Source organism: Copadichromis virginalis, linkage group LG7 (assembly GCF_057382275.1).
Source record: "Copadichromis virginalis isolate Kocher_CV1m ecotype Utaka linkage group LG7, C_Virginalis_male_GT1.1, whole genome shotgun sequence".
NCBI lineage: Eukaryota > Metazoa > Chordata > Actinopteri > Cichliformes > Cichlidae > Copadichromis > Copadichromis virginalis.
Genome location: NC_140624.1, coordinates 62,137,414 through 62,160,612, shown reverse-complemented (window position 1 = coordinate 62,160,612; position 23,199 = coordinate 62,137,414). Strand labels below are relative to the sequence as shown.

Below are 23,199 nucleotides of genomic sequence, written 5' to 3'. Positions count from 1 at the left end.
AACTGCACTTCTTCTAAGTATACCCTCATAACCAGTGGCCGGGTTAAATACCTGTGGCTCTCTACCATTTCTTTAAAAATGTCTTTACACACCTAAATAAATGCAGTTGTCTTAAGCTCTTAAGGTCACTTAAGGCTCCATAGGGGAGTCAGACACTGTGGACTGCCATGATAAAAATCTGACTACAACAAAAATGAACATCTTTTACTGATAGGGACAAAATCAAGTGTGAGCTCTGTGGTAGGAAACTTTATTACAGCTGAGCTATTTAAACTGTGGTAGCATCACAGCCTCCAGCTCTGCCAGCCAAATCTAGTGACAGGCTTAAGTCATGCCACTGTTCTGGAATATACACAATCAGCTGGGTGAGGAGGCTTGCAGAGAGCTGCTGAGGGAAAAGTCTCCAAACACACTAGCATAGGATCCTTTGAGGAACTGGACATAGTTTTGCAGGCTTCGATTAGTGCTGTCTGACTGCTCCAGGCGATCCTTCAAATCCTGCAGCTGGCTCTGGTACCGCCACTCCATCTAAGCATCAGAAATACATACTTTACAGACCAGCAGATGTTTCTACGCAGACAATTTTAGTCAGTAATTCCCAGAAGCCTTTACCTGCTCTTTGCTCCGTTTCAATTGATTAATTTCTGCAGTGGTCCTGCTGAGTTGGTTTTCTAGGTCCAGTATTTTGGACTGGGTGGAACGTTGTTTGTTGACAACACGTTCTTTGGTCTCTGACATCTGATAAACAGATCACACTGGATTTCACTATAATTTCTTTTATACACTATTTCAATGTTACATGCTCTTATAAACAAATTCAAATAAAAATATAGTCAGTGTATGTATATATGAAAAAATGGGTGTATCATATTTGACCACAGTTAAATTCAATCATCAATAAAGCCTATTTAATACAAGCTAAAAAGGAAACATTTAATAGTCAGAGATGCCAAGATATCTAAGGTGGTGACTGACTCAGAACACTAACCCAGAGCCCAATTCAAAGAAATGAAACCCGTGATTATAATACTGCTGAGGGAGTGGGCATTTAGAGCTAAAACATTGCATTTACAGATACACATACACAGTCCATTGTGTAGATGGAGTGGTTTAAAGGAACAACATATTTGAAGCAGTATCATTAAGTTTGCTTTATAATGTTAATTAAAATCCAGGTGTTTCCTCTGAAGCTTGCCGGGCTGTATGGTCTGTATGTGCTTTGTATCATCGTGTCTTTTTATTGTGAATTGCTGTCACACTTGGGGTTAATCATATTTTGTGTAAAGTTCTTTATAAGTAAATCACTATGAAAAAGGATCAGACTTGTTGGCGAGCATCATCCAGAGCCTCCTCCAGCCGATGGCTCAATAATGAGCATTCTCTTGTTTTTTCTTTTAGACGGAGCTCATTGCTGTGGACGGTCTCTTCCCGTTTTGCAATAACTGCTAGCAGGTCACTATTCTGACTGCCGGCCTCCTTTAACTTTCTAGAAGATGGCAAACAAAAAGACAATGACAACAAGGTGCAGTTAGAGTATTTTCAATGAACATATATTTCAAATTGCGTAATTAACAGGCTTGGAGAGCGTATTTAATATTAAATCGATATAATTCAAATATGATTCAGTGGAATTCTGACAGGACAAGCAAGGCAGGACAAGCAAGGCAGGACAAGCAAGGCAAGCACTGTCAAATTTAAAAATAGACAAATTTAATTGAATTTTCACTTGTTCCATTGGCAGATTTTTTCACTTATTCCAAGCAAAAATATCTTGTATTAAGTGAAAAAAAAAAACTGCCAATGGAATAAGTGAAAAATCTCTAGTTTCAAGATGCACTGTCTAAAAACAAGTTCATATATCTTACTGAAGTGTTACCCTGTAGCTGATTGTGTCTTATTTTAAGTGTGATGAGATTATTTTGACTAGAAATTAAAAAAATATACTTGGTAAGATTTCGAGTTTTTGCAGTGTATTGCCAGTCCCAGTCAGCAGTTCTCCTGCCCAACCAAACACAGCCTGAGCCAGCCAGCTTCCCATTCCTGAGTCAGCGGACAGCTTGCCAGAACTTTTTTGAGGCCTACCGAAAGACTCTAAACTCCTATCACACCCCAGTTTTTTCTATCAGAACTGCAGAAATTGCACCGGATACCCCCTCTGATACTCCTCTGCTGCTTCAGGAGACCCCCTGGCCAATCAAGCCTGGGAACTCTCCTTCTTCAGCCAGACGGGACATCATGATTCAATAGCTAAACAAACATCAGTGGATTTATGTTTGCTCAATTCTCACCTCACAAAATACAAATTCAGAATCCTGATATAAAATGTGCTGCTCCTATTTGACAGGGTCACTAATGTTTACCTCAGCATTTACCCAGCTCACAGGACATTTCTCTGCCTAAAAGCATTTCAGAGACTTGCTGACAACATGATTTTGTGGAGCAGCAAGTGTCTTCTGTCCACTCCCCTTTATGCTATGAAACAACGGCGTGCTGTCAATGGAGGACATGCTCCTTCACTTATGGCCAAACATAGTTCTATATGCTCTCTTCCCAGCCTCATATCATTAGTATTAAGAGGATTAGAAATGGCTGCTTCCGACTTTGTTAACTCCATCATTGTGTTTTATTTTGACCAATTGCAATACAACAAATGTCCCAGTAAGCCGGTTATGTTACCTGGGGTTTGGGTTTTTTTTTTTAAACTGAAAAATCTGAATTTCATGAAACCTGCTTTCTAGAACAGGATCAGATACGGGGTTTTATTAGGAAATGACAAGGTGTAAAGACAAGAACAAGAAACAGCTGTTGGACGACATGGTGGTTGATTAATAATTATATATCTAGACATTATTAAAGTGAAACAGCATAAGAGAAGACGGACCTTTCCAAACTTTCTACTCGCTGCTGAAGCTGTCTGTTCTCCTCCAGCAGCACCTTTTTCTTCTGTCTAAGAAGCTCCATCTGGCTGCCTTGGGTCTCCACCTAACACAATAGAAGGCCTTTGAATAATGTATTTAGAAAACATTTTCACTGAATATTAACTGAAGCTGCACAGAGATGAAAAGTAGTCTCAGAATGGAATGGATGTGGCTCAAGAGACAAGGGGGAAAGTTGGTAGTTTGATCCCTGGCTCCTGTTAAAGTTGAAATGCTCTTGAGAGAGATGCTAAAACCCACATTACCCCCAGTTGGGTATGGTAGAATTGTTATTTGTGCCCTTTTCTACAAGTTTATTAGTCTGTTAGCTATAATTATATTAAAAAGCTATTTTTCCAAACTTTGTAAAGCACCATTGTATCCACACTTCCCAACAAGCATTCCTTTCTGCCCATCTATCATTTATTATCTGTCATCTCCATTTGTTCTTGCTCTTGTACCACTACCATCCTATATTTTTATTTTCATTAACATCATTTCAATATTGTTAATATTTTTAATGCTATCTTTGGCTATAAAGCATAAGACTGTTGTAACCTTCATGCGGAGATCAGTCAGTGCTGTGCTGAGATCCAAGCTGTGTTTCTCCTGGCTGCACTCCCTATCCTGAGCTTCCTGCAGCTGTAGCTGGGAGCGCTGTAGGGCTTCAGGAAGAGGCTCCAACTCTGCCAGCCGTCCCAGAAGCTCCCTGCGCACTTCATCGATCTCCTTCTCCAGCTCCCCCTGCACCGTCTGAGCCTTCTGCTCTGCTTGAGCCAGCCGAGCACAGTACTCATCTGCCTCAGCCTGGGTTTTCTCCAACTTTGTAGATATGGTTTAACAGGACAACAAGGACAATAACGGTGTCATTTCTGTACAATGACAATGTAAAACTGTTGTATCCCCATGAGAGTGTGAAATAATGACCTGCATCTTATAGCTGTCTAGGAGGCCCTCATACTGTCTGATGGAAACTTTGACCTGTTGAAGCTCTAACTGAGACACGGACAGCTTCTCCTCCACCGCAGACGCTGTAGCCTGAGAGAAACAGAACTTTTATTAAATAAAAATGACAGTTCATACTCCTAATGCAATATAAGTCAACCTAAAGCTATTAGAATCAGTAATGGAAAGATTACATCCAAGCCGCAAAAGCATAACAGATGTGTCTAAATTCTGATCAGGGCATGGTTTCATTAACATTTAGCAAATCTGTTATCATTAATAAGTGACTTTGGCTGTTTCACCTTGAGGGATTGGTTCTCCAGTTTGGCAGCAGTACTCTCTGCAGTGATTTCACGGAGACGATCCAGCAGCGCTTCTTTCTCTGCTCTGCCTTTATCCTTAGTAGTATGAAGCTGCTCAGTCAGCTCTGCTATACGGCTGTCATACCAGATATGATAACAAGTTAACAAGGATTAGATTTCCATTCATATAAACAAAATCCATCTGAAAGAGCAAAAGTCCAAAGTCAAAATTCTATTAATGAAGCTTGGTAACTGATTTCATCACAACGGGATCTTTGTGATTTTCATGTTACATTTTCTGGAAGCTTGCCCTTATCTGAATTAAGGGTCTAAAGACTTATATATGGTTCAATAATGTTTAAAAGGTCCACTGAGCACACTGGTTTGTGATATTGGACTAAATAAAAACTCAAGTAAAAATAAATTCAATTCAACTTTATTTATATAGTTGTGATGTCTGCTGCTGCAGATTGTGTGGAGTGAAGAGAGTGCAGACCCAAATGCAGACAATGGAGATGTGATGAAGTGAACAGAAAGTGAGCAGTTTATTTCTGGCTGCACAAGACTACAAACAAAAGCAAAGAAGGACTAAGATGGAACTAACAGAAGCTATACTGGGAAAAGCTAAAATACTAAGTACATGAAGCCTAAGACCTGAAACCTGAAACTTGGAACACAAAGGAAGAAAAGCACCAACAAGAGACAGACAGAGGACTAAATGCACAATGATAACAAGGAAATGGCAAACAGGAGGGAAACACAGCTGCGACTAGTCAGAGACAATGTGACAGGGAGGAAGCAACCCTGAACACACTAAACGCAAGACGCGGGACTATCAAAATAAAACAGGAAACATGAGAAACAAGCTGAGACACGGACCGCTGGGACTGCTGAAGAACAGACATGAGTATATAACGGACTCGACGTGACACATGAAACACAGGCTTTTGTTTCTGTGCCTCCCCTAAGGCGTAGAAACAACAAATATAACCAGAAACTAACTAAGTGAAAGTATATTCAAAAACCAGGAAACAAAAACACAGGGTGCCCAGACCCAGGACCATGACAATACTGCCAAATCACAACAACAGTTCCCTCGAGGCGCTTTATACAAATGACTTGCAAATCTCATAAACTCATTTTATTTTATTCACAACACAATATAGAATATGTAAAATATGAAAACATATCAAGTATTTAAACTGACAAAGAAAGACACTGGTACATTTTGAATTTGATGGGAGCAACACATCTCACAAAATTTGGGACAGGGCCATGTTTCCCCCCGGGTAGTGTCCCGTTTTCTTTTAACACGCGTCCGTAAATGTCTGGTAACTGAGAAGATCAGCTGCTGGAATTTTGAGAGGAATGTTGTCCCATTCTTATCTGATAGAGGATTTTAGCTACTCAACAGCCATATGTCTTCTTTTTCATATTTCTTATTTCATAATGTGCCAAATGTTTTCAGTTATTGAAAGATCTGGGTCAGCCTGCAGGCAAGCCAATTCAACCCCCAGATTCTTCCACTACAAAGACATGCTGTAGGAATAGATTAAATGTGCAGTTTAGCATTGTCTTGCTTAAATATGCATATTATGCACACAGGGAGCATATTTTGCTCTAAACCTTTCAGCATTGATGGCGCTTTTCCAGATGTGAAACCTGCCAATCCCCCCCTGACATTTACGTTTTCCAAAAAGATTATCAAATTTCAATTTGTCTGACCACAGCACAGTTGCTCCACAATTTGCAGATGCAGATTTTTTTGGAGATTGTTGTAGCTACATAGCTATTCTGGCATCACCCGTCAGTTTGTAAATGTCCATTCTGAAGTCTCAAAGTCAACCTTTCCACCATCTTCATCACAAAAAACAGTGATGGACCCTGACAGTGACGAAGGGCACCTCTGACTGTGAAACCACTTGCTAGTACGCTCACAAGTCGTTAGCCAATGAGAAAGCAGATAACACCACAGCTCATCCTGCTTTATGTAACATGGTATGATAATGTTTACATTATTTTATTCAGTATGACCCAAAATGCATGACTAGGTCAAAGAACACAGTAGCAAAGTGTTTGCAGAGGGGAACACAGAAAGCCTATAGACTTCTATAGGACTGGAAGTGTTTTTGCAACCTCAGCTAGTGCCACCAGGTGGCATGGATGGATATAATGCACTTCCATACCGGCTTCATTTTTTTTGACCAGCAATCTATGGCAACCTTTTTTTTTTTTTACCATCTATGTTACGCTGAGAAATTCTGCATCCAAGATGCTGCTTTTATAATCATGTTACTAACCTGTTGCCAATGAACCTAATTAGCTGCAAAATGTTCCTCCAGACATTTTTTTCAGTACCACCTACTTTTCCAGACTATTACTGCTCCATTCCAACTTTTTTGACATGTGCTGATATGTTCTATTGTCAATATAATATGGGTTTATTAGATTACACAGTTTTCACCTTGAGGCGATTGTGGTTCTGTTTTGGCGCTATATACATAAAAATTTAATTAAGTTGAAATTTACATCTCACACACACGTTTTCCTTAGGATCACATTTTATTTTGTATTTTAACAAAACAGCCAAACAAATGAGTCTCAGCAAGAGTGCTCCTCTCAGAGTTTTGCCAAAGTACATACATGTACATATTGTGTCAACTACATTTTCTCCATATCTGCATGTCTCTCACATCCCACCCTCAAATGTACTGCTATATCCAACTTCAGCTCAAACAATTCCCTGTTTATTTCTCTCCCAGAATGATACTGAAAGCAAGAAAGCTTGATGAATGAATGAAGGGATGCTCGGTATATGGCTACAGTCTATAACCCTATGCTAATGTCATTAGTGGTATAAGGCATTTTGCTCTGCACAATTACCAATGTGACATTTGAAGACCTTGCAAATGTCAAAATAAAAATGTATTCATGGTGATTTTCCAAAAATATCAACAGACTTTTATTGTCCTGCATGCTATTCAGCTGTCCAAAACGCCTTTGTGAAAAATAAAAGGAGTTTAGGATCTTGGGTTTTTTATCCCCCCTTTGTGAACAGAGAAAAGGAAAATGCAGTTACCTGTTCAATAGCGACAATTCAATATCCAGTTTACTCTTGTCTTTTGCTTCTCGTGCATGTTGACTCTGCCATGTCTCAGCTGCTGACAGCACCTCTGCTATCTGCTTCTCCTGCAATTGGAATACATCTTTGTCACTGTTCACACTGCAAAAACAGCTATACTTGAAACAAGCCAAATATTCTTAAATCTGACAAATTTTTCTTGTTTTGAGCAAAAAAATCTGCCAATGGGGTAAGCAAAAGTTGCTTGACTAGAATTCTTAAAACTAGCAAATTAATCTAACTGCCATATGCCTTTTAACTAGACAAAATTGTCTAAAATGTATGCTTATTTGAAGAAAATGTGACTTATTATAAGTAAAAGACACTTTGATATTTAGAAAATCTGCACCTAAAATGAGTATTATGCTTTCTTGAACAAGCTGTTTTCAAGAATTATTTGCTTACTTTAAGATTCTACACCTTAATTTAGATTTTTCACATTAAAAAAACACCTTACTATAGGACAAATTTTCTTAAAACTGAATTGTTTCTTTCTTGATTGAGCTAACTATAAGAATTATGTTTCGACTCTGAGAACAATAATCAGCAAAAATTCCTGAGAATAAGACACCATCTCTTCAAAAAGCTACTAAAAATAAGGGAATTCATCTTAAATTAAGACAGCAAAAGCACTCTTAGATTTTGCGCTTTTATTGACACAGCAATGGGTCAGTAACTCACTGAGGTCTGTTCCAGGAGAATCATGCCTAAAATTATACATTTCAGCAGGGTACTGTGTAACATGGCCAATATAAGAAGTGCATATTCCAGATACTCTTAAAATGAATAATAACAGTATAACACACTCATGGCTGGTATCAAAAATAAATTTTGCTGAAGCTTAAAACAATCACTATTTCAAATCCTATATTACATAACATTTTAGAAGAACAAGTTTAACGACCACACAAACAAACATGTGTTTTACATTTGAACAACTTTTCTATAGAAAAAAAAACAACCTCACTGACTAACACTGAGTCTGATAAACAAGGCAGATGGAGTCTGTCATCTGGGAGACTCACTCAATGAATGACTTCCACTCACCAAGCGCCTTCTTGTAAGAGGGGGTTGAATCTCGGTCATGGATGGAGTCTTTGAGTATTTCAGTTTGCAAGACAGACAGCAGCGTGGAAATGCACTATGGATATGTGAGGTGGAGGGCATAGTAATATGCCATCAGATAGAGCAGTCCCTCATTAAGATCCTTCCGGTCAAAAGTGCTCACCGGTGTGGTTCCAACAGCTATCATGCAGTTGCCTTCAGAGACAAGCAGAACTGGACAAGCCAGGGGTCGCTGACGCAGGTAGCCTTCAGGGTCTTCTGAAGTCTACATGACAGAAAAAAAGAGTATTAGAACAAGACTGTAAGAAACACAATTTTTGAGTTGCATTACAGTTTAAAATAGATCAACTTTTTTTGTAGGTTTTATTAACATCAACATGTTATGGGGATCTGAACTTTAAGAATATTTGACTGACTCCACAGTAAAATATATAAAATGAAAACATGAGTAACTGCAAAATTCAACAATATATACACATAGAATATTGCAGCCTTACCTTTAGGACATGGAAAAAAGCCTCACTACAGATGCCCAGCTTCTTAGGTGGTACTGTGCTGGAAGGGAAAAGCATGGGAAGGGCTCTGAACACAGCTGCTGCATGTTCCACTGGTTTGAAAAAAGAAAAATAAGACAGGGCAACACCATTAAACATTGCAAATAATGTAATCTGCAAAGCATAAATGTAGACAAATCAAGATACTGTAGCATTACCTCCATCCAAAGTTTTTGGATGGAGGTAAGTGCTGGGTTCCTCTCTGAAGAAGTCACCATCTCCAGTAGTTGTTAGCGTTTTTTCAGCAGCAGTCTTGTTCTAAAATACAGTGTACATAGGGCTAATTTCACATAAAATTGCACAAGAACTTTAGGTCTCTAAATATGAAAGATAGTACAACAAAATATCAGTAAAGTGTTGAACAATAAAAAATATGTATATTTAATAAATGTGTAGGCCACTTGATTTAAATCAAAACTAAAGAAGATTCTACTGTCTATCTGTTAAGTGAGTATTGGTGGAATTATTTGAAACTGCATAAAACAAGCTGGTGTGTTCTCAGTTTTGTCACACAGCGATAGGACAGAACTTACTTCTTCACATTTGTGCACTGCAAGCCATAGAGCCCGACGCCTGAGGCAATGTTCAGGACCAGGAAACAGATCTTTGATGTCATCTCGTGAAAGTGATGAGAGCAGGTCTTCTCCAACATTTGCTTCTGCAATAGGAGTTTCCAATTATCACTACATTGCATCATCCTCATGTGCAAGCCAGCTGACAGCTTTGCTTGGGTAACAGACAGGATACATAGGAAACATAATTTAATATTTACCATTTAAAACCATGACTCTATTCCATTATTCTCCCTCCTCACTGCTCCACAGGTTCTAAATTACCTTCCTCCTATTGACTGGTAAAAGTAATATATTTGTGATACATCAATTAAATGCATGTATACATATAAATGTATTTTTTTTTTTTTGCTTCCTGGGCTAAAGTATATAATGAAATAACTTCACTAATAGAAATTTGAAACTCCTACAATTTCTGTAAAACTGGCATTAACTTATGGCACTTTGCACACTTGTTGAATAAATTCACAGACACTGAAACTAATAACTGGACATGAATTCTTTCATAACTTTCTGCACTAGCATATTTAAAAATGCTAATGCAACTAAGCTAACCGCACAGCTAAGCTAAGCTAACAACCGGGTATAGCCTGCCATGCTAGCGACTTAACATGCAACATACCAGAACACAAAACATAGAAAAAACAAAACAGTCACATACCTTTCAGGTTGGCAATTGTTATTTCGTCCAGTTTTTCCATAGCGTGCCTTAATTTCTTCACACTGTACCAACTGTATCGCATCTACACCCAGACCCCAAAATCCTGCAATCCAACCGCTTAGGCACGGAGCTAGAGGCGGGAAGGTGGGCTGTACCAACTCAGGAGTATGGGGTTGTGTACGGAAATGGTTTAGTTCGCTCTTTTATACCTATAAAATGATATATATTTAAATATTTGACTATTTAGTTAGATTATGTTCTGTAAATACTGACGTGTGGGTGCTGTTACTTACTACAGCTGTTATAAGGCACTGAATTAGGATAGCCATTCCTACCCCATAATGGAATAATCCTGGTTATCTTGACTTTATGGGAAAAGTAGTTCACAGACCAGTAAAACAAAATGATTTGGCGCTGTGTTATCTACATCGTTTTTGTGGGTATGACCCTCAAATCCCTACTGAGTCATATTAATTCTGCACATAGCCATAGTCCAGATTTCCGTGAAGATTGTGGCATAGATGGATGTGTCAAAGAATATCGTGTTTACAGCTAATTTTGGTATCACATTCTTCGAACACACTCCGACCACCTTGCCAATGGATGATGCAGCGGATCGATTAGGACACAAAAATCTGTAAGGTGAGACTGACTATATACTTTAATATCTTTGAAAATAATCATATAAAATATTCATGTTAGATGTCTACTTGTTTTTACAGCTTAACAGTAGATATGTTAATGCTTATTCCTTATAATCCACAACAATGCTATCTATTTATAAAGAATATTCTGATAGTGTTTAATTTCTTCTACTAGAGAAAACAACATTTTGTATTTTTTTAAACTTTTGTTTTAAATAAACCAATTGTCATGGTCCGCAGTCTCCTTGGTTGTTTGTGTTTATTAATATTCATTGTGTCAGTTAGTTTCCTAGTTATTTGTTAATTATTTCCAGTGTTTAGGTGTTCTCTGTACCTCCCTTGTCTTCAGTGTATTGTCCCTGGTTCGATATTCGTGTTTATTCCTGTTTTACTTTGATAGTCCCTGCCCTGCATCGGTGTATTCTCCTCCTGGTCTCTTCTCATCTGATTAGTGTCAGCTGTGTTTCGTGCCTGTCTGCCAATTCCTCGTTTCCTTTTGTGTGTGTATATTTAGTGTGTTCTTTGTCGGATCGTCTGTATTCTCTCCTGTGTTATCATCTGTGTTCCCTCCCTGATGTTTTCATGTCTTATGTTCCTTGTTCAAGGTTGTAAGGTTTTTGCAACATTTTCCATGTTTCCTGTGTTCTTTAGTTTAGCTTTCCCATTTTAGGTTTTTGAGGATTTTTCAAGGCTTTTAAACTACAGTTAAGCTGCCAAATAGCAATGAGCATTAAATGAATATCCATTTATTAAACTCAGCTTGAAAACATGCATATTTTAGAGTAAATTATAAAATGCAGTATATTTCTGACATTAAAATTTTTTAGAAATTATCAGTGTACCTTGTATTTAATTTCCTTATCCGCAACTAGTCAATTAATCAACCAATCTCAATTGCAGTTCTAGGAGGGAACCCTCATCAGCAGTGAACAGAAATCTGAGTAACATGTGGGCATACAGGACTGATTCAGTGGTGGAAAGCCAGCCAACAATGATATGATATGAGATTCCATTCCATATTACAGTTTCACACACAAAGATATGACATGTGCGGTCATGAAATATTACCTGGGTGATGTAATTGGACTACACGTGAGCTCAACATATGTTTTATAAAAGGTACACTGCTTTACATGCATGAACTGTATTTTCAGGTTATTGTTTTGGACAGTTTTGTGACAATTTTTAAAATGAAGTTGTTGTTTTCCTATAAATTCTGACAGTTGAATGCGATTTTAGCATTGCCATAGTATAGATATACTGATGCTGATCTATTATTCTGTTTGACATGGCCTAAAGTGAATGAGTTGTGCTGTTTCTGTTTTTCAAATGGGCCTGTATTTCATGTTTACCATGTGCTTTTAGTTCCTGCCTTTGTTCATATACTGCATATTGTGTCAAACTTGACAGCAATTATATTAAACTTTAGTGTCAATAAATACATTTCTTAAACTGAGCAGCTGTTTAAATGCCCTTACTCTTGAAATGAGAAAAATAATCTTATTTTTATTCTGGAAATTCAACCAAACCATTGTCATGCCTTGTAACTGGTAAATAAAGCTCAAGATGAGCTGAAATATCCTTTTAAGGAAAAGTTAGACATATTTTCCTAGAATAAGCTTTATTTTCTTGTCCAAAACTTGCTTGTTAAGAATATATTTTCTTTTTAGGCAAAAAATAAGAAAAAATGTCCATAAACAAGGTTTTTTTTACTTTCTTGAAAATTGTTTTTTGCAGTGCACTAATACTGGTTGATTCAGTTATAGTCATAGTTGGGCACTGGTTTGTTTTTAGACTTCTCCTGGTATGAGGTGCTTATGTTGATATGCTGTATTTGATTGTACATTATGGTCAAATATCTCCATTTGTTGAGTTCTAGAATCATGTCCAAAGACATTTTGGAAATGTACATAAACATATAGTAGAACTGTAAAAACCTGTAATCTGTAAATCCACTGTTGTGTTTGTGACCAGCTCTGTCTATGAACATGCTGCAGCTGTTTTTTAAGTTGAAAAACACAAGCACTGTGCTGGATTGCTGGTGATGTATGAATGGCTCGACCTTTTTAAGGAGCAAAACAAGTCCTGTTTTTCCTTGGTTTTATGACTTTACATCATATGGCATCAAGCTGTATGCCAGAAAATTTGCAAGGCTTTAACTCTTTGATGCACCTCACCAGAAAGGATCAAGAGCGAGGACACACTAAGTGTGGCTGAATGATGCCAAAGACAGAGAAGGTGATCCAAACTAAAGATGTAGAACTACCGGGAAGCAAAATAGTAGACTAATGGGATAGCTATAACCTCCTGGGGTTATCCAGAAAGTTATAGCTATCCTGTATGTCTGCTATTTGCTCTCCAAGCCAATAGGACCATGACAATGATGCAAAGAGAACAGCCCTGCCAAATATTTCCAGAGGGTAAGATAGTACTGACAAACCAGCCCAGTTGTAGTAATAAGGTCCCAGACATTAATATCTACAGTACCTACTACTGGTCATCATATAAGCAGCCAGAATAATATTGCTTTTTCTACTGAATTAAAGTACAGACTCTCTATAGGTGTGTCAGAGCTGCATGAAATAAGACTTTTGTTCATAACCCACCTGCACACTTACTCAGAGCTGACTGAACTATTTCTGATCTGCTGCTCTGGAACTTAAAACTCCACATTACCAGTTCATCTACTCAAATTTCAGGCTCACACTCTGTGGTGTTTATTACATTTGTTTGCTGCAGTACGGACCAGAGGGTTGGACTATGAAGCAAGTTTGACAGGCTTTCTTTAAGTTAGCTGGCTTGGCAACTCTTCAGTCAGTGACAAAGACGATGAAGAAGGCTTCAGGATCTGGGCAGGCTCAAATAAAAGAAGGCATCAAATGTTTCTTTTAACTGTACCAATGGTCGAATTAACTGTGATTTATCACATTTTTTTGGAAATCTGGGCCACATTTGTGCCTGATTACAGCCAAACCCACTGAATCCAGAAATCACTTAAATAGAACCTGCGTGACAAAGAGAAGCAGGCTAAAAGATCTGAAAAAGCTACACATCATGGTACAATCTAAAGAAGCAGCCTAATGATTAAGAAGAACAGTATGGGCTCAAGCTCACACTCTTAAGCACCTGAGATCCTTCTGCAACCAACCTCTGAAAATAATGAAGATAAAGTGGCATCAGTATTATACTGAATCTAAAAGAAACATCTCCTTAAATTAGTTTTCAAATATACAAAGAGTCTAGTGTCACTGCATCTTCTTAAAGACAAAACAGCAAAGGTCATTAGGAGGATGGTGAATGGCAACTGTAAAATAACACATCATAGATGCACATCTAGACAGTCAGTATTCTTCATAAGACCCGTCTTCTCTGCGACACACTGGAACCAAACTAACTGCAGATCCTGAAGTCAAACTAGGAAGAAAATCCTGCTCCTCACATACAAGGTCTTAAATAACCAGGCCCCATCTTATCTTAATGACCTTGTAGTACCATATCACCCTATTAGAGCACTTCGCTCTCGCTCTGCAGGCCTACTTGTTGTTCCTAGAGTATTTAAAAGTAGAATGGGAGGGAGAGCCTTCAGTTTTCAGGCCCCTCTTCTGTGGAACCAGCTTCCAGTTTGGATTCAGGAGACAGACGCTATCTCTACTTTTAAGATTAGGCTTAAAACTTTCCTTTTTGCTAAAGCATATAGTTAGGGCTGGACCAGGTGACCCTGAATCCTCCCTTAGTTATGCTGCAATAGATGTAGGCTGCCGGGGGGGATTCCCATGATGCATTGAGTTTTTCCTTTCCAGTCACCTTTCTCACTCACTATGTGTTGATAGACCTCTCTGCATTGAATCATATCTGTTATTAACCTCTGTCTCTCTTCCACAGCATGTCTTCTATCCTGTCTTCCTTCTCTCACCCCATCCGGTTGCAGCAGATGGCCCCGCCCCTCCCTGAGCCTGGTTCTGCCGGAGGTTTCTTCCTGTTAAAAGGGAGTTTTTCCTTCCCACTGTTGCCAAAGTGCTTGCTCATAGGGGGTCATATGATTGTTGGGTTTTTCTCTGTATCTATGAAGCGCCTTGAGGCGACTTTTGTTGTGATTTGGCGCTATATAAATAAAATTTAATTGAATTGAGTTGAATTGACTTATATGACAAAATCAAACTGAACAGAATATAATTGACAGAAATGACATAATATAAAAAACAGCAGAACAAGTTTAATATCCATGACATTAAAGGTTTTAATAGACTGGTATGTCTGCGCTGTGGAAGGACGTACCATGTCCAGCAGCTGGATGCTGAGATGGCCTGCAGTGTCCTCGCTGCGCTCAGCTCGCTGCTTTTGGGCCCGTGCGGCTCGTTTCAGAGCCTCTCGGTCTGCGCCTGCCTGCTGCTTTAGTGTCACCAGCTGATCTGTCAGATGTTTTATCTCCACCTTCTGCCGATTGGCTGCTTTTTCCAGGTTCTGTACCAATGGCAGAGGATAACAGACGCATAGATAAAGATATACTGAAAAAAACATGTCTGACTACAATACAAACAACTGGACAAATATAGATTGCAATAAATATATATTCTCCAGGGTGTGTGTTCACTGACTATCATTTCTTTCCATCCATCCATCCATCATTATTATACACAGCACCAAAAACAGCAACAGATGGCAGAAGATACCACACAAACCTTTATCTGCACAGTGAGGCGACTGTTCTCAGCGTCTTTGCTCCGGAGCTGTCCTTGTAAATGAGCTCGTGTTGACTCCAGGCTCTTTGAAAAAACAGCTGTGCTCCTGGCATTGTCCTGCATTTCCAAAGCCAGCAGAAGATACTTGTTTTGTGCTTTGACATTTGTTAGTTCTAAGATTATATGATATGAGTAATGCTGCAGTGAAAGAATGCCGTATGGAAAATTTCAGATGAAGAGAGCTCTAAATAAGACAGCCACCTTTTCATCATCTAAGAGCTTGGCAAGTCGATTAACCTCTCGGTCTTTCTCTTGAAGTTTAACAACAAGATGCTGTAAAAGGAAAGAAAACATATTATTTCTGACACAAAAAAGGAAACAACACAAAATGGATGTATTTTGTGAGGTTACTTAAACAAAAAGAATTTGTAGTTTCTATTAAACTCACGGCATTTTCAGCTTCTGTGTCTGCCAGTTTCTTGAGTAATTCGTCCTTCCTTGACAGCTGGAGTGACTCCATCTGCTTTAAACCATCCACACATATAAAACTTCACCAGTTTCTTTAACAAGCATTTACTGCATCTACAAAAGTGTTAAGAGACCAACCAAGGCTAAATATTGTGACAGAATATAATCAACTTACTAAGTAAGGATTCATTTATTTGAAAATTACAACAGATCTGCAGCATACTGGCAAATCTAGCTTCCTACCAAAACTACGACTGCGACATGCCCCCTTTTCTCACTCTGTTTCTCTTCACTGAGGTTTCCTTGTGTTGTTTTCATGTGAAAGAATACTGTCCCAGAAACAGTTCAATATTTACTCATCTAAAGGCAGCATGAATTCCTGTGTATTTTGTGCTATTGTAAATTGGCAGTTGGATTAGACTGAGGTTACGGTTCATTCATTGGACCCTGCTTGCATGAAATGGATCATCAACACAGTCCTGCAACCATTTACACTGGAGCTTAAGGCACAATAGGCTCTCTTTAGATTTCTCCAAATGATCTGTGCTGTAAATCAAAAAATCATCTTGCACAGTACCTGAGATTCATGCTGCTCTCTGAGAAGCTTCCGCAGTGTTCGGTTTGTGACCTCAAATGTCTCCAGTTTCTGCAGCAGCAGCTCGTTCTGACAGGCCAAGGCTGAAGACTCAGAACAAAATGGCTTCTTCAGCAGCAAAGACACAGACAGAGATAGAAACACTGCATCACGAAACACTGAGAAAGCCTCCTGTTTCTTTCTAAAGTTCCCATGTTCCCCTAGTCTCACAGGACACATTGAAAGAGCAGACCCTGAGGTAATACTCACATTGCTACCAGGAGCGCACAGATTGAAAATGGACTCTCGCAGGGCGGAGGCTTGCTTTGCAGCTGCTGCTCCATTCACCTCAGCCTCCATCAGCATCCTGAGTAAAGCATCTTTGTCCTGATGCCCACTGTCACTGTGTAGGAACAAACAGACCTTAAATCACAAACATACTACTACTCGAACATGAGTTTCATAAACGTCATACTCTGAAATGACTGTCCCACCTTTATGTCACATACGCTAACAGGTAGTATAGTTGAAATGCAGTTGAATCAAGCTATTTTCTTTCAGTTGCCTATAGTATAATTAACCACCCAGATCTCTAAGCCCTTTGAAAATGAGGGCAAAGAGAGGCTGTTTGTCACGTGAAGGGTTGGGAATGAGTTTGGAATCACATTTGCCTGTTAGAGTCATTCTCCTCCAGCATCTTCTCCATGGAAAGCCGTAACCTGGTGTTTTCCTTCTCCGTCTCCTCCAGCTCTTTGGTCACCTCAGCCAGCTCCTCTTCCTGCTCAGCGATCACCCGCTGGGACACGCTCAGCTGCTTCGACTGACGCTCTAGCAGCCGTTCCTTCTTTTGCATTTCTACCTGCACATATACCGGATAGGTATAAGTGAAAAAGGACATGTGGACCAACGCTTTAAGCACAGAAATCGACAAGAAAACCTCGCTGCTCTTTGTGATCATCAGATGTGGCAGTTTAAAATGAGGGCAAGTCTTTCAATGGGGTAAATGAACAGGTTATCTCCCTGCTATACTTATTACACGTGAGTGGCAAGACTGGAGAATTTTGACTAAATTAATACATTTCTACATTTAGATTTTACCATTCAATTTCCAGGAGTTCAAATTTCCAGGAGTATTTAAAACAGTTTCCATGGAATAAACCCATTTATTGTCTGGGTGCCCTTAAATGGTTATGTAACAATAAATATGTAACAAGACTCGCCTTGAAAATCCCATGTAAGAAAAATAGAAATCAACAATGTTTATAACATAAGTACTACTAACAAACAAATTATAATCTGAAATCTGTCTAATTAATAGTAAGGTTAGGGTTGTAGGTTGGACAGTTGCTTAATTCAAACTGACCTCATTTTTCAGCGAGCTGACTTCAGTCAATAAGTTGTCAATCTTCCTCGTGTACTGGCTGATTTGTCCATGTAGGCCTTCTTCCTCCTCTGATGCAAGGTCAGCTAACTGAAGTGCAGACTGCGAGCTTTCAGGTTCTGGTTTCGGTGGTGTGATCTCAAGGTTGTGCGTTGGCCCCTTGGTGCAAAATATACCGTGACACTATATCTTTGATTGCGTGAGTGTTTTTAAAAAAATAGCAGAGTGGACTGGAAACTGAGAGAAGGTATTACCTCCCACTTATATGTGGCATCACGTATGGAGGTCTTTCCTGGCGTGATCCCCACACCTCGAGTTTTGACTTTAGCTGTGGGACGAAGGTCTGCTTTGTTGACTGCAGTCTTCCCCTTTAAAATACAGTGTGCTTATATTAATTGCATTTATTAGAATGGGCATGTACTATGGGCATGAGTGAGCAAACGGCTTATGATCAAGAGATTAGATTAGGAGAAACATTCACAATAAAACATGAACAACATCACAAGACAGACAGTCCACATACAAATATCTAACCTGAGGTGACCTGCCAGGACTCCTCTGGCTTTCCAGGTGGACGTGTACTGGCACGGTGTCATTGATGTGCACATGAATTGGAGGTGAATTTGAGCGTGTTCTCGTGATTTTCCTCTGTGGCACATGAGCTTAAGTAAGAATAAGCTTAATAGAACAGCATGTAGCTCAATAAAAAAAAAAAACAATATCTTAATAATTTGCGAATAAATACGACAGGATATGTTAGTTTGAGTGCACAAAATCCATAATTTTCTGTTAAGGTAAGTCAAAAACAGCTAGAAAAATTACTGGGTATTCTTTTACAAAAAGAATGTTATGGATATGATCCGACACAGATTCTGGATCCTGTCCACTCTGGTTACTCCCAATGAAAATCATCAACTGCCACCTCCAGCTCAACACACTCATTTCTCTTGTGCACTGCTTTCGATGTTTCTAAACGTTTCTACCTTTACTAACGCTGTTCCTTGCATGTTCACCTTTCCACCTCATCTACTGTCTGGATTCTAGTGACACTCGTGCCTCTTCTCTCCAGAACATGCCTCCACTTCTCCAGTCTATTCCACCTATTGTTGAAGCTGAGGAGGGGTTCATCAGCTTTACCCCTCTGTAGTTACTAGTGCTCCGCACATCTGTCAAGACGTCCACTACTCTGTCTCCCAGACATCTCTATACCTGCACAGGTATGTCATCTGGACGGACTCTTCATCATCTTCACAGCTCCCCTCACTTTCAGATTCCCTAACTTTCCTCATCAATCCTCGTCTCTCTCGTTTTCTTCATTCATCAGCTCCTCAAAGAACGTCTTCAATTTCCTCAACACACTTTCTTCTTAGCACATTTCTGTCCTTCATCAATCTCTCCTTTTTCACATCCTTTCCAGCTTAATCACACAGGTTGGTCCTTTTTTCCTTCCTTAGGAGGAGAAAGGTGCTGTCCTATGTACACAGTACTTGGACAGCTTGAATCCAAATACAGTGCTCCTGGCCTTGCTTCCATCTGTTCTCCTGCACACGCAATACTCTAAGTATCGCTCTAAGACTTTACCTTCTTCCTCCTCTCCATCATAGCAGCCAACTCTTTTGCCTTGTACCAGACATAGTTCCTATATTTCAAAACAGTTCCTCTGCAAACACCTCTGCACTCCTGCCTTTCCTCACATCAAACTTGCTTTCCCTCTTTCCTCCTAGGCACAGTTTCCACCTTAACTCTTTGGTCTATCAACACCTATCAACATCTATCACTCACTCCGTCACCGACAAATCTGATCCTCATTCTTGTATTTGATGTCTGATTAGGAAAAGACTTTTGGCTGACGCCCCATTTATTAATATATAACCAAAGAGTACACTTCATATCGACATTGTTTTAAACAGTTGGCGAAGTTGTCATGAGGTCACTATTCCTTCCCATCACATTAGCTTCAAACCTTCACGACAGCATTTTTAGGATGTGTATAGTAAACGAACAAGTCAGGAATCTTACCATAGGAGAAACCGTAAAAATACACCCCCCAAAATAGAAATATAATTCATTGGCAAAGCACCATTTAATGCTTCGAGAGGAGTTGGATTGGAGTCAACGCCAACAGACAAAGCTTCTTTCTGGTTGGTCACTTTAAAGCACGTGACGTCTTTCTCAAACAGAGATTGGAGCAGAGTCGACGACGTTACGTCACTTAGCAACACACTTAACAAGCTACCAAAGAGAATAGCTGAATGAAGATGAATCTCCCCCACTCCCCCGCTAGGTCAATTCCATTTTCTAAAGTAAGCTCACCACTCAGCAGCCATCTTGAAACTCACTCGGACTCTTACTTTGAATCATCAGAGGAACAAGAAGCAGTCAAATGCGGTAAAGCAGGTGAAGTGTTTTTCTTCTGCCATCATCTTTGCTGTCGCGAATCTCACGTTTCTGTTAATGCAATATATGCTAAATGACAGAAAAGGAAAACAAAAATATACATGATTACATCGTTGTCTTCCTTCTCTCACCCCAACTGGTCCCAGATTACTTTTTTTTTTTAATTCATATTTTTATTAAGGTTTCAAAAGCAGGCATTCACAGTATGTACATCATGTAAGCATTCTTCATACTTAGGTTATCTGCCTTAAATACTGAAATAGTATTTTAATTTACATCCAAGTCATAAGGGAAGAATACTTACAACGATAGAAGTAATTGAAACCATCACATAATCCGAAAATCAAAAAACAAAACTAACAAACCTAAGAAAAGAGAAAAAAAAACAAAAAACAAAAAAACAAAAAAAAGAAACAAAAAAACAAAAACAAAAAAACAAACAAAAAACAAACAAAAAAAAAACACGGATGTGTTGGTATGGGGTGATCCTATAAATATATATACATACATCATAATTATTGGTTTGTAATAGTAAAATCTGGCCTATGAGGCGTGATATATTTAACCCAGTTTTCCCAATATGATGTAAATTTCTCCAGCTTGTGGTTAACAGAAGCTGTTATCTTTTCCATGTTATAAATTTCCATTGTGATTTCCATCCATGTACTTATGTTTGGGCTCTCTGGGGATAACCATTTTCTGGTGATATTCTTTTTACAGGCCACCAATAAAATATTTATTAAATGTTTATCATATTTAGGCCATTCCTGAGGTATATATCCAAAGAACATAGTCTTACTCTCGAGAGGTATTTCACGTTTAAAGATATCCTGTAAGGCATTATGTATTTCTCTCCAATAATCCCTCAAGATTGAGCAGTCCCAGAAAATATGGTAATGATTTGCACTTTGATTTCCACAGTTCCTCCAACAAGCAGGGGGGTTATCATCATAATGAGACTTCTGAGAAGGTGTTATAAAGTATCTAATTAGGCACTTCCAGCCAAATTCCCTCCACTTTTGTGAGCTGGTACACATCCACTGATATCTCCATATTGCCGTCCATTCTTCCTCTAATATTTTTATCCCTCCTTCCTTCTCCCATTTTGTTCTAATATATGAAGTCGAATGTGGTTTCAAATCCATTAGACCCTTATAGAGACATGATACAATTCTATCAATAGTTTCTGAGTTATAGCTTTTTATAAACAGTTCCATCAAGCGTGTGTTTATCATTGTTACGTTTCTCATCTTCGTGTCGGCATAGTGCCTTAACTGCAGATATCGATAGAAGTCTTCTTTTTCTAATGAAAATGTTTTTCTAAGCATGTCAAAGCTGAACAATTTTCCATCCTTCATTATACTGCACAGGGCTGTTATGCCCTTACCTGTCCAGTCCTTGAATCTAGAATCCAGTTCATTAGGTTTGAACTCTGAGTCGTAAGCACACCATTTAAGAACTGTAATATTGGTCTCGAGTTTATATTCCTTTATAATAGTTCTCCATGTTTTAAGGGTCCTTTTCACCCACATGTTATCAGTATTTTTTATATAGGTTTGTAAGTTATTGTCAGCTAGAGTTGCCTGAATAGGTATAGACAGCATTTGTTCCTCAATGGTTTTCCATTGGGCAGTGTATGATTGGTTACACCAGCATATTATTGCTCTCATCTGCGCTGCAAAATAATAATATCTGAGGTCAGGGAGGCCCCATCCTCCCTTTTGCTTAGCCAGCTGTAGTGTTTTAAGGCGAACCCTTGGTCTTTTACCTTGCCATATATATCTAGATAACATTTTATCCCACTCATTAAATTGACTTTGGTTAATCTCTATTGGTAGGGTTTGAAATAGATACAAAAATCTTGGCAATACATTCATTTTAATAGAATCAATTCTTGAATTAAAACTAAAGAAAGGAATTAAATTCCATCTTACTATATCTTCCTTTATTTTTTTGTATAAGGGTAGGTAGTTCTGTTCGAATAGTTTTGTAAGGTCTTTCGGTAAATTTATGCCTAAATATTTAAAACACTCCGTTTGCCATACCAGAGAGTAGCTACATTTTATTTCTTCTGGTGGGCTGTAGTTATATGAGAGTAGCTGGGTTTTACCTATATTAATTTTATAGCCTGATAATTGGCCGTATTGTTCAAATGACTGCATCAGCTTGGGTAAAGAATATGTTGGGTGTCCAAGGTAAATCAAAATGTCATCCGCGTAGCAAGCCAGTTTATATTGTGTCCCTTTGATAAAAATTCCCTTAATGTCCTTATTTTGCCTGATGGATTGAGCTAGTGGTTCCAAGTATAGTGCAAAAAGTAACGGTGACCATGCACAGCCCTGTCTAGTGCCCCTTTTTAGGGTAAAACTGTTGGATAGGCATCCATTAATTTTGATCCTGGCTGTAGGATTATCATATAATGCTTGTATCGTTTTAATAATCATATCATGAAAGCCAAATTTATATAGTACCCTGTAGAGGAACTTCCAATTGACAGAGTCAAAGGCTTTTTCAGCGTCTACACTCATCACAATTGCTTTGATTTTGTGTTTTTGTATATGGTCCATAATGTGTAGTGTCTTTCGTATATTGTCCTGTGTTTGGCGTCCCAGATTACGGCCCCTCCCTGAGCCTGGTTCTGCCGGAGGTTTCTTCCTATTAAAAGGGAGTTTTTCGTTCCCACTGTCGCCAGAGTGCTTGCTCATAGGGGGTCGTATGATTGTTGGGGGGGTTTTCTTTGTATTATTATAGGGTGCACTTTACAATATAAAGCGCCTTCAGGCAACTGTGATTTGGCGCTGTATAAATAAAACTGAATTGAACTGTTGTTTGTTTGGGAGGAATTAAGTTCAGTGTAGTTGAGCAGTACCCCAGCAGTAGCTTTAAAGGACCACATATTTACATTTCACTCACCTCAAAAT

General features: G+C 38.8%; 2 protein-coding genes and 1 long non-coding RNA gene across 9 annotated transcripts; 1 reads left to right on the top strand and 2 right to left on the bottom strand.

Moving 5' to 3' along the window:
* Nucleotides 1-234: 234 nt before the first annotated feature.
* odf2a (outer dense fiber of sperm tails 2a) lies at nt 235-20,036 on the bottom strand. Of its 5 annotated transcripts, none has more exons than XM_085464616.1 (20): nt 19,901-20,036; nt 18,416-18,529; nt 18,136-18,249; nt 17,864-18,040; nt 17,166-17,359; nt 16,771-16,903; nt 16,504-16,629; nt 15,907-15,981; nt 15,720-15,791; nt 15,459-15,575; nt 15,055-15,240; nt 13,894-13,929; nt 7,242-7,351; nt 4,163-4,298; nt 3,843-3,953; nt 3,474-3,737; nt 2,882-2,982; nt 1,324-1,486; nt 613-738; nt 235-528 (listed from the first exon to the last, which is right to left on the bottom strand). In XM_085464616.1, exons 1-20 carry the CDS (start codon nt 19,901-19,903, stop codon nt 358-360), a joined length of 2,529 nt encoding a protein of 842 aa, XP_085320742.1. In that variant the 5' UTR covers nt 19,904-20,036; the 3' UTR covers nt 235-357. The 5 variants fall into 5 exon arrangements, with proteins under 5 accessions (XP_085320742.1, XP_085320745.1, XP_085320744.1 ...); XM_085464619.1 differs by having other exon boundaries at nt 13,906-13,929; XM_085464618.1 differs by having other exon boundaries at nt 15,907-15,978.
* Nucleotides 7,914-10,563, bottom strand: LOC146706464 (uncharacterized). 3 transcript variants are annotated; one of them, XM_085464623.1, is made up of 6 exons: nt 10,136-10,563; nt 9,675-9,752; nt 9,436-9,560; nt 9,061-9,160; nt 8,846-8,955; nt 7,914-8,613 (listed from the first exon to the last, which is right to left on the bottom strand). In XM_085464623.1, the coding sequence occupies exons 2-6, from the start codon at nt 9,685-9,687 to the stop codon at nt 8,425-8,427; spliced, it is 537 nt and encodes a 178-aa protein (XP_085320749.1). In that variant the 5' UTR covers nt 9,688-9,752; nt 10,136-10,563; the 3' UTR covers nt 7,914-8,424. The 3 variants fall into 3 exon arrangements, 2 of the variants coding, with proteins under 2 accessions (XP_085320749.1, XP_085320748.1); XM_085464622.1 differs by lacking the exon at nt 9,675-9,752; XR_014921565.1 differs by lacking the exons at nt 9,061-9,160; nt 9,675-9,752 and having other exon boundaries at nt 10,136-10,556.
* LOC146706463 (uncharacterized) lies at nt 10,743-12,235 on the top strand. Its single transcript, XR_014921566.1, has 2 exons — nt 10,743-10,777; nt 11,680-12,235. It is a non-coding gene; the product is annotated as an uncharacterized LOC146706463 (long non-coding RNA).
* Nucleotides 20,037-23,199: the final 3,163 nt, after the last annotated feature.

Coding starts and splice junctions, on each gene's coding strand:
- odf2a (XM_085464616.1), bottom strand. Junction 18,041..18,135: donor ATGCCACATATAAGTGGGAG/GTAATACCTTCT, acceptor TTTTGCACCAAG/GGGCCAACGCACAACCTTGA. Junction 15,982..16,503: donor GAGAGCAGCATGAATCTCAG/GTACTGTGCAAG, acceptor GATGGTTTAAAG/CAGATGGAGTCACTCCAGCT.
- LOC146706464 (XM_085464622.1), bottom strand. CDS start 10,217: ATGCGATACAGTTGGTACAGTGTGAAGAAATTAAGGCACGCTATGGAA. Junction 9,561..10,135: donor AACAATTGCCAACCTGAAAG/GTATGTGACTGT, acceptor CTCCTATTGCAG/AAGCAAATGTTGGAGAAGAC. Junction 8,614..8,845: donor CTTTTTTCCATGTCCTAAAG/GTAAGGCTGCAA, acceptor TCTGTCATGTAG/ACTTCAGAAGACCCTGAAGG.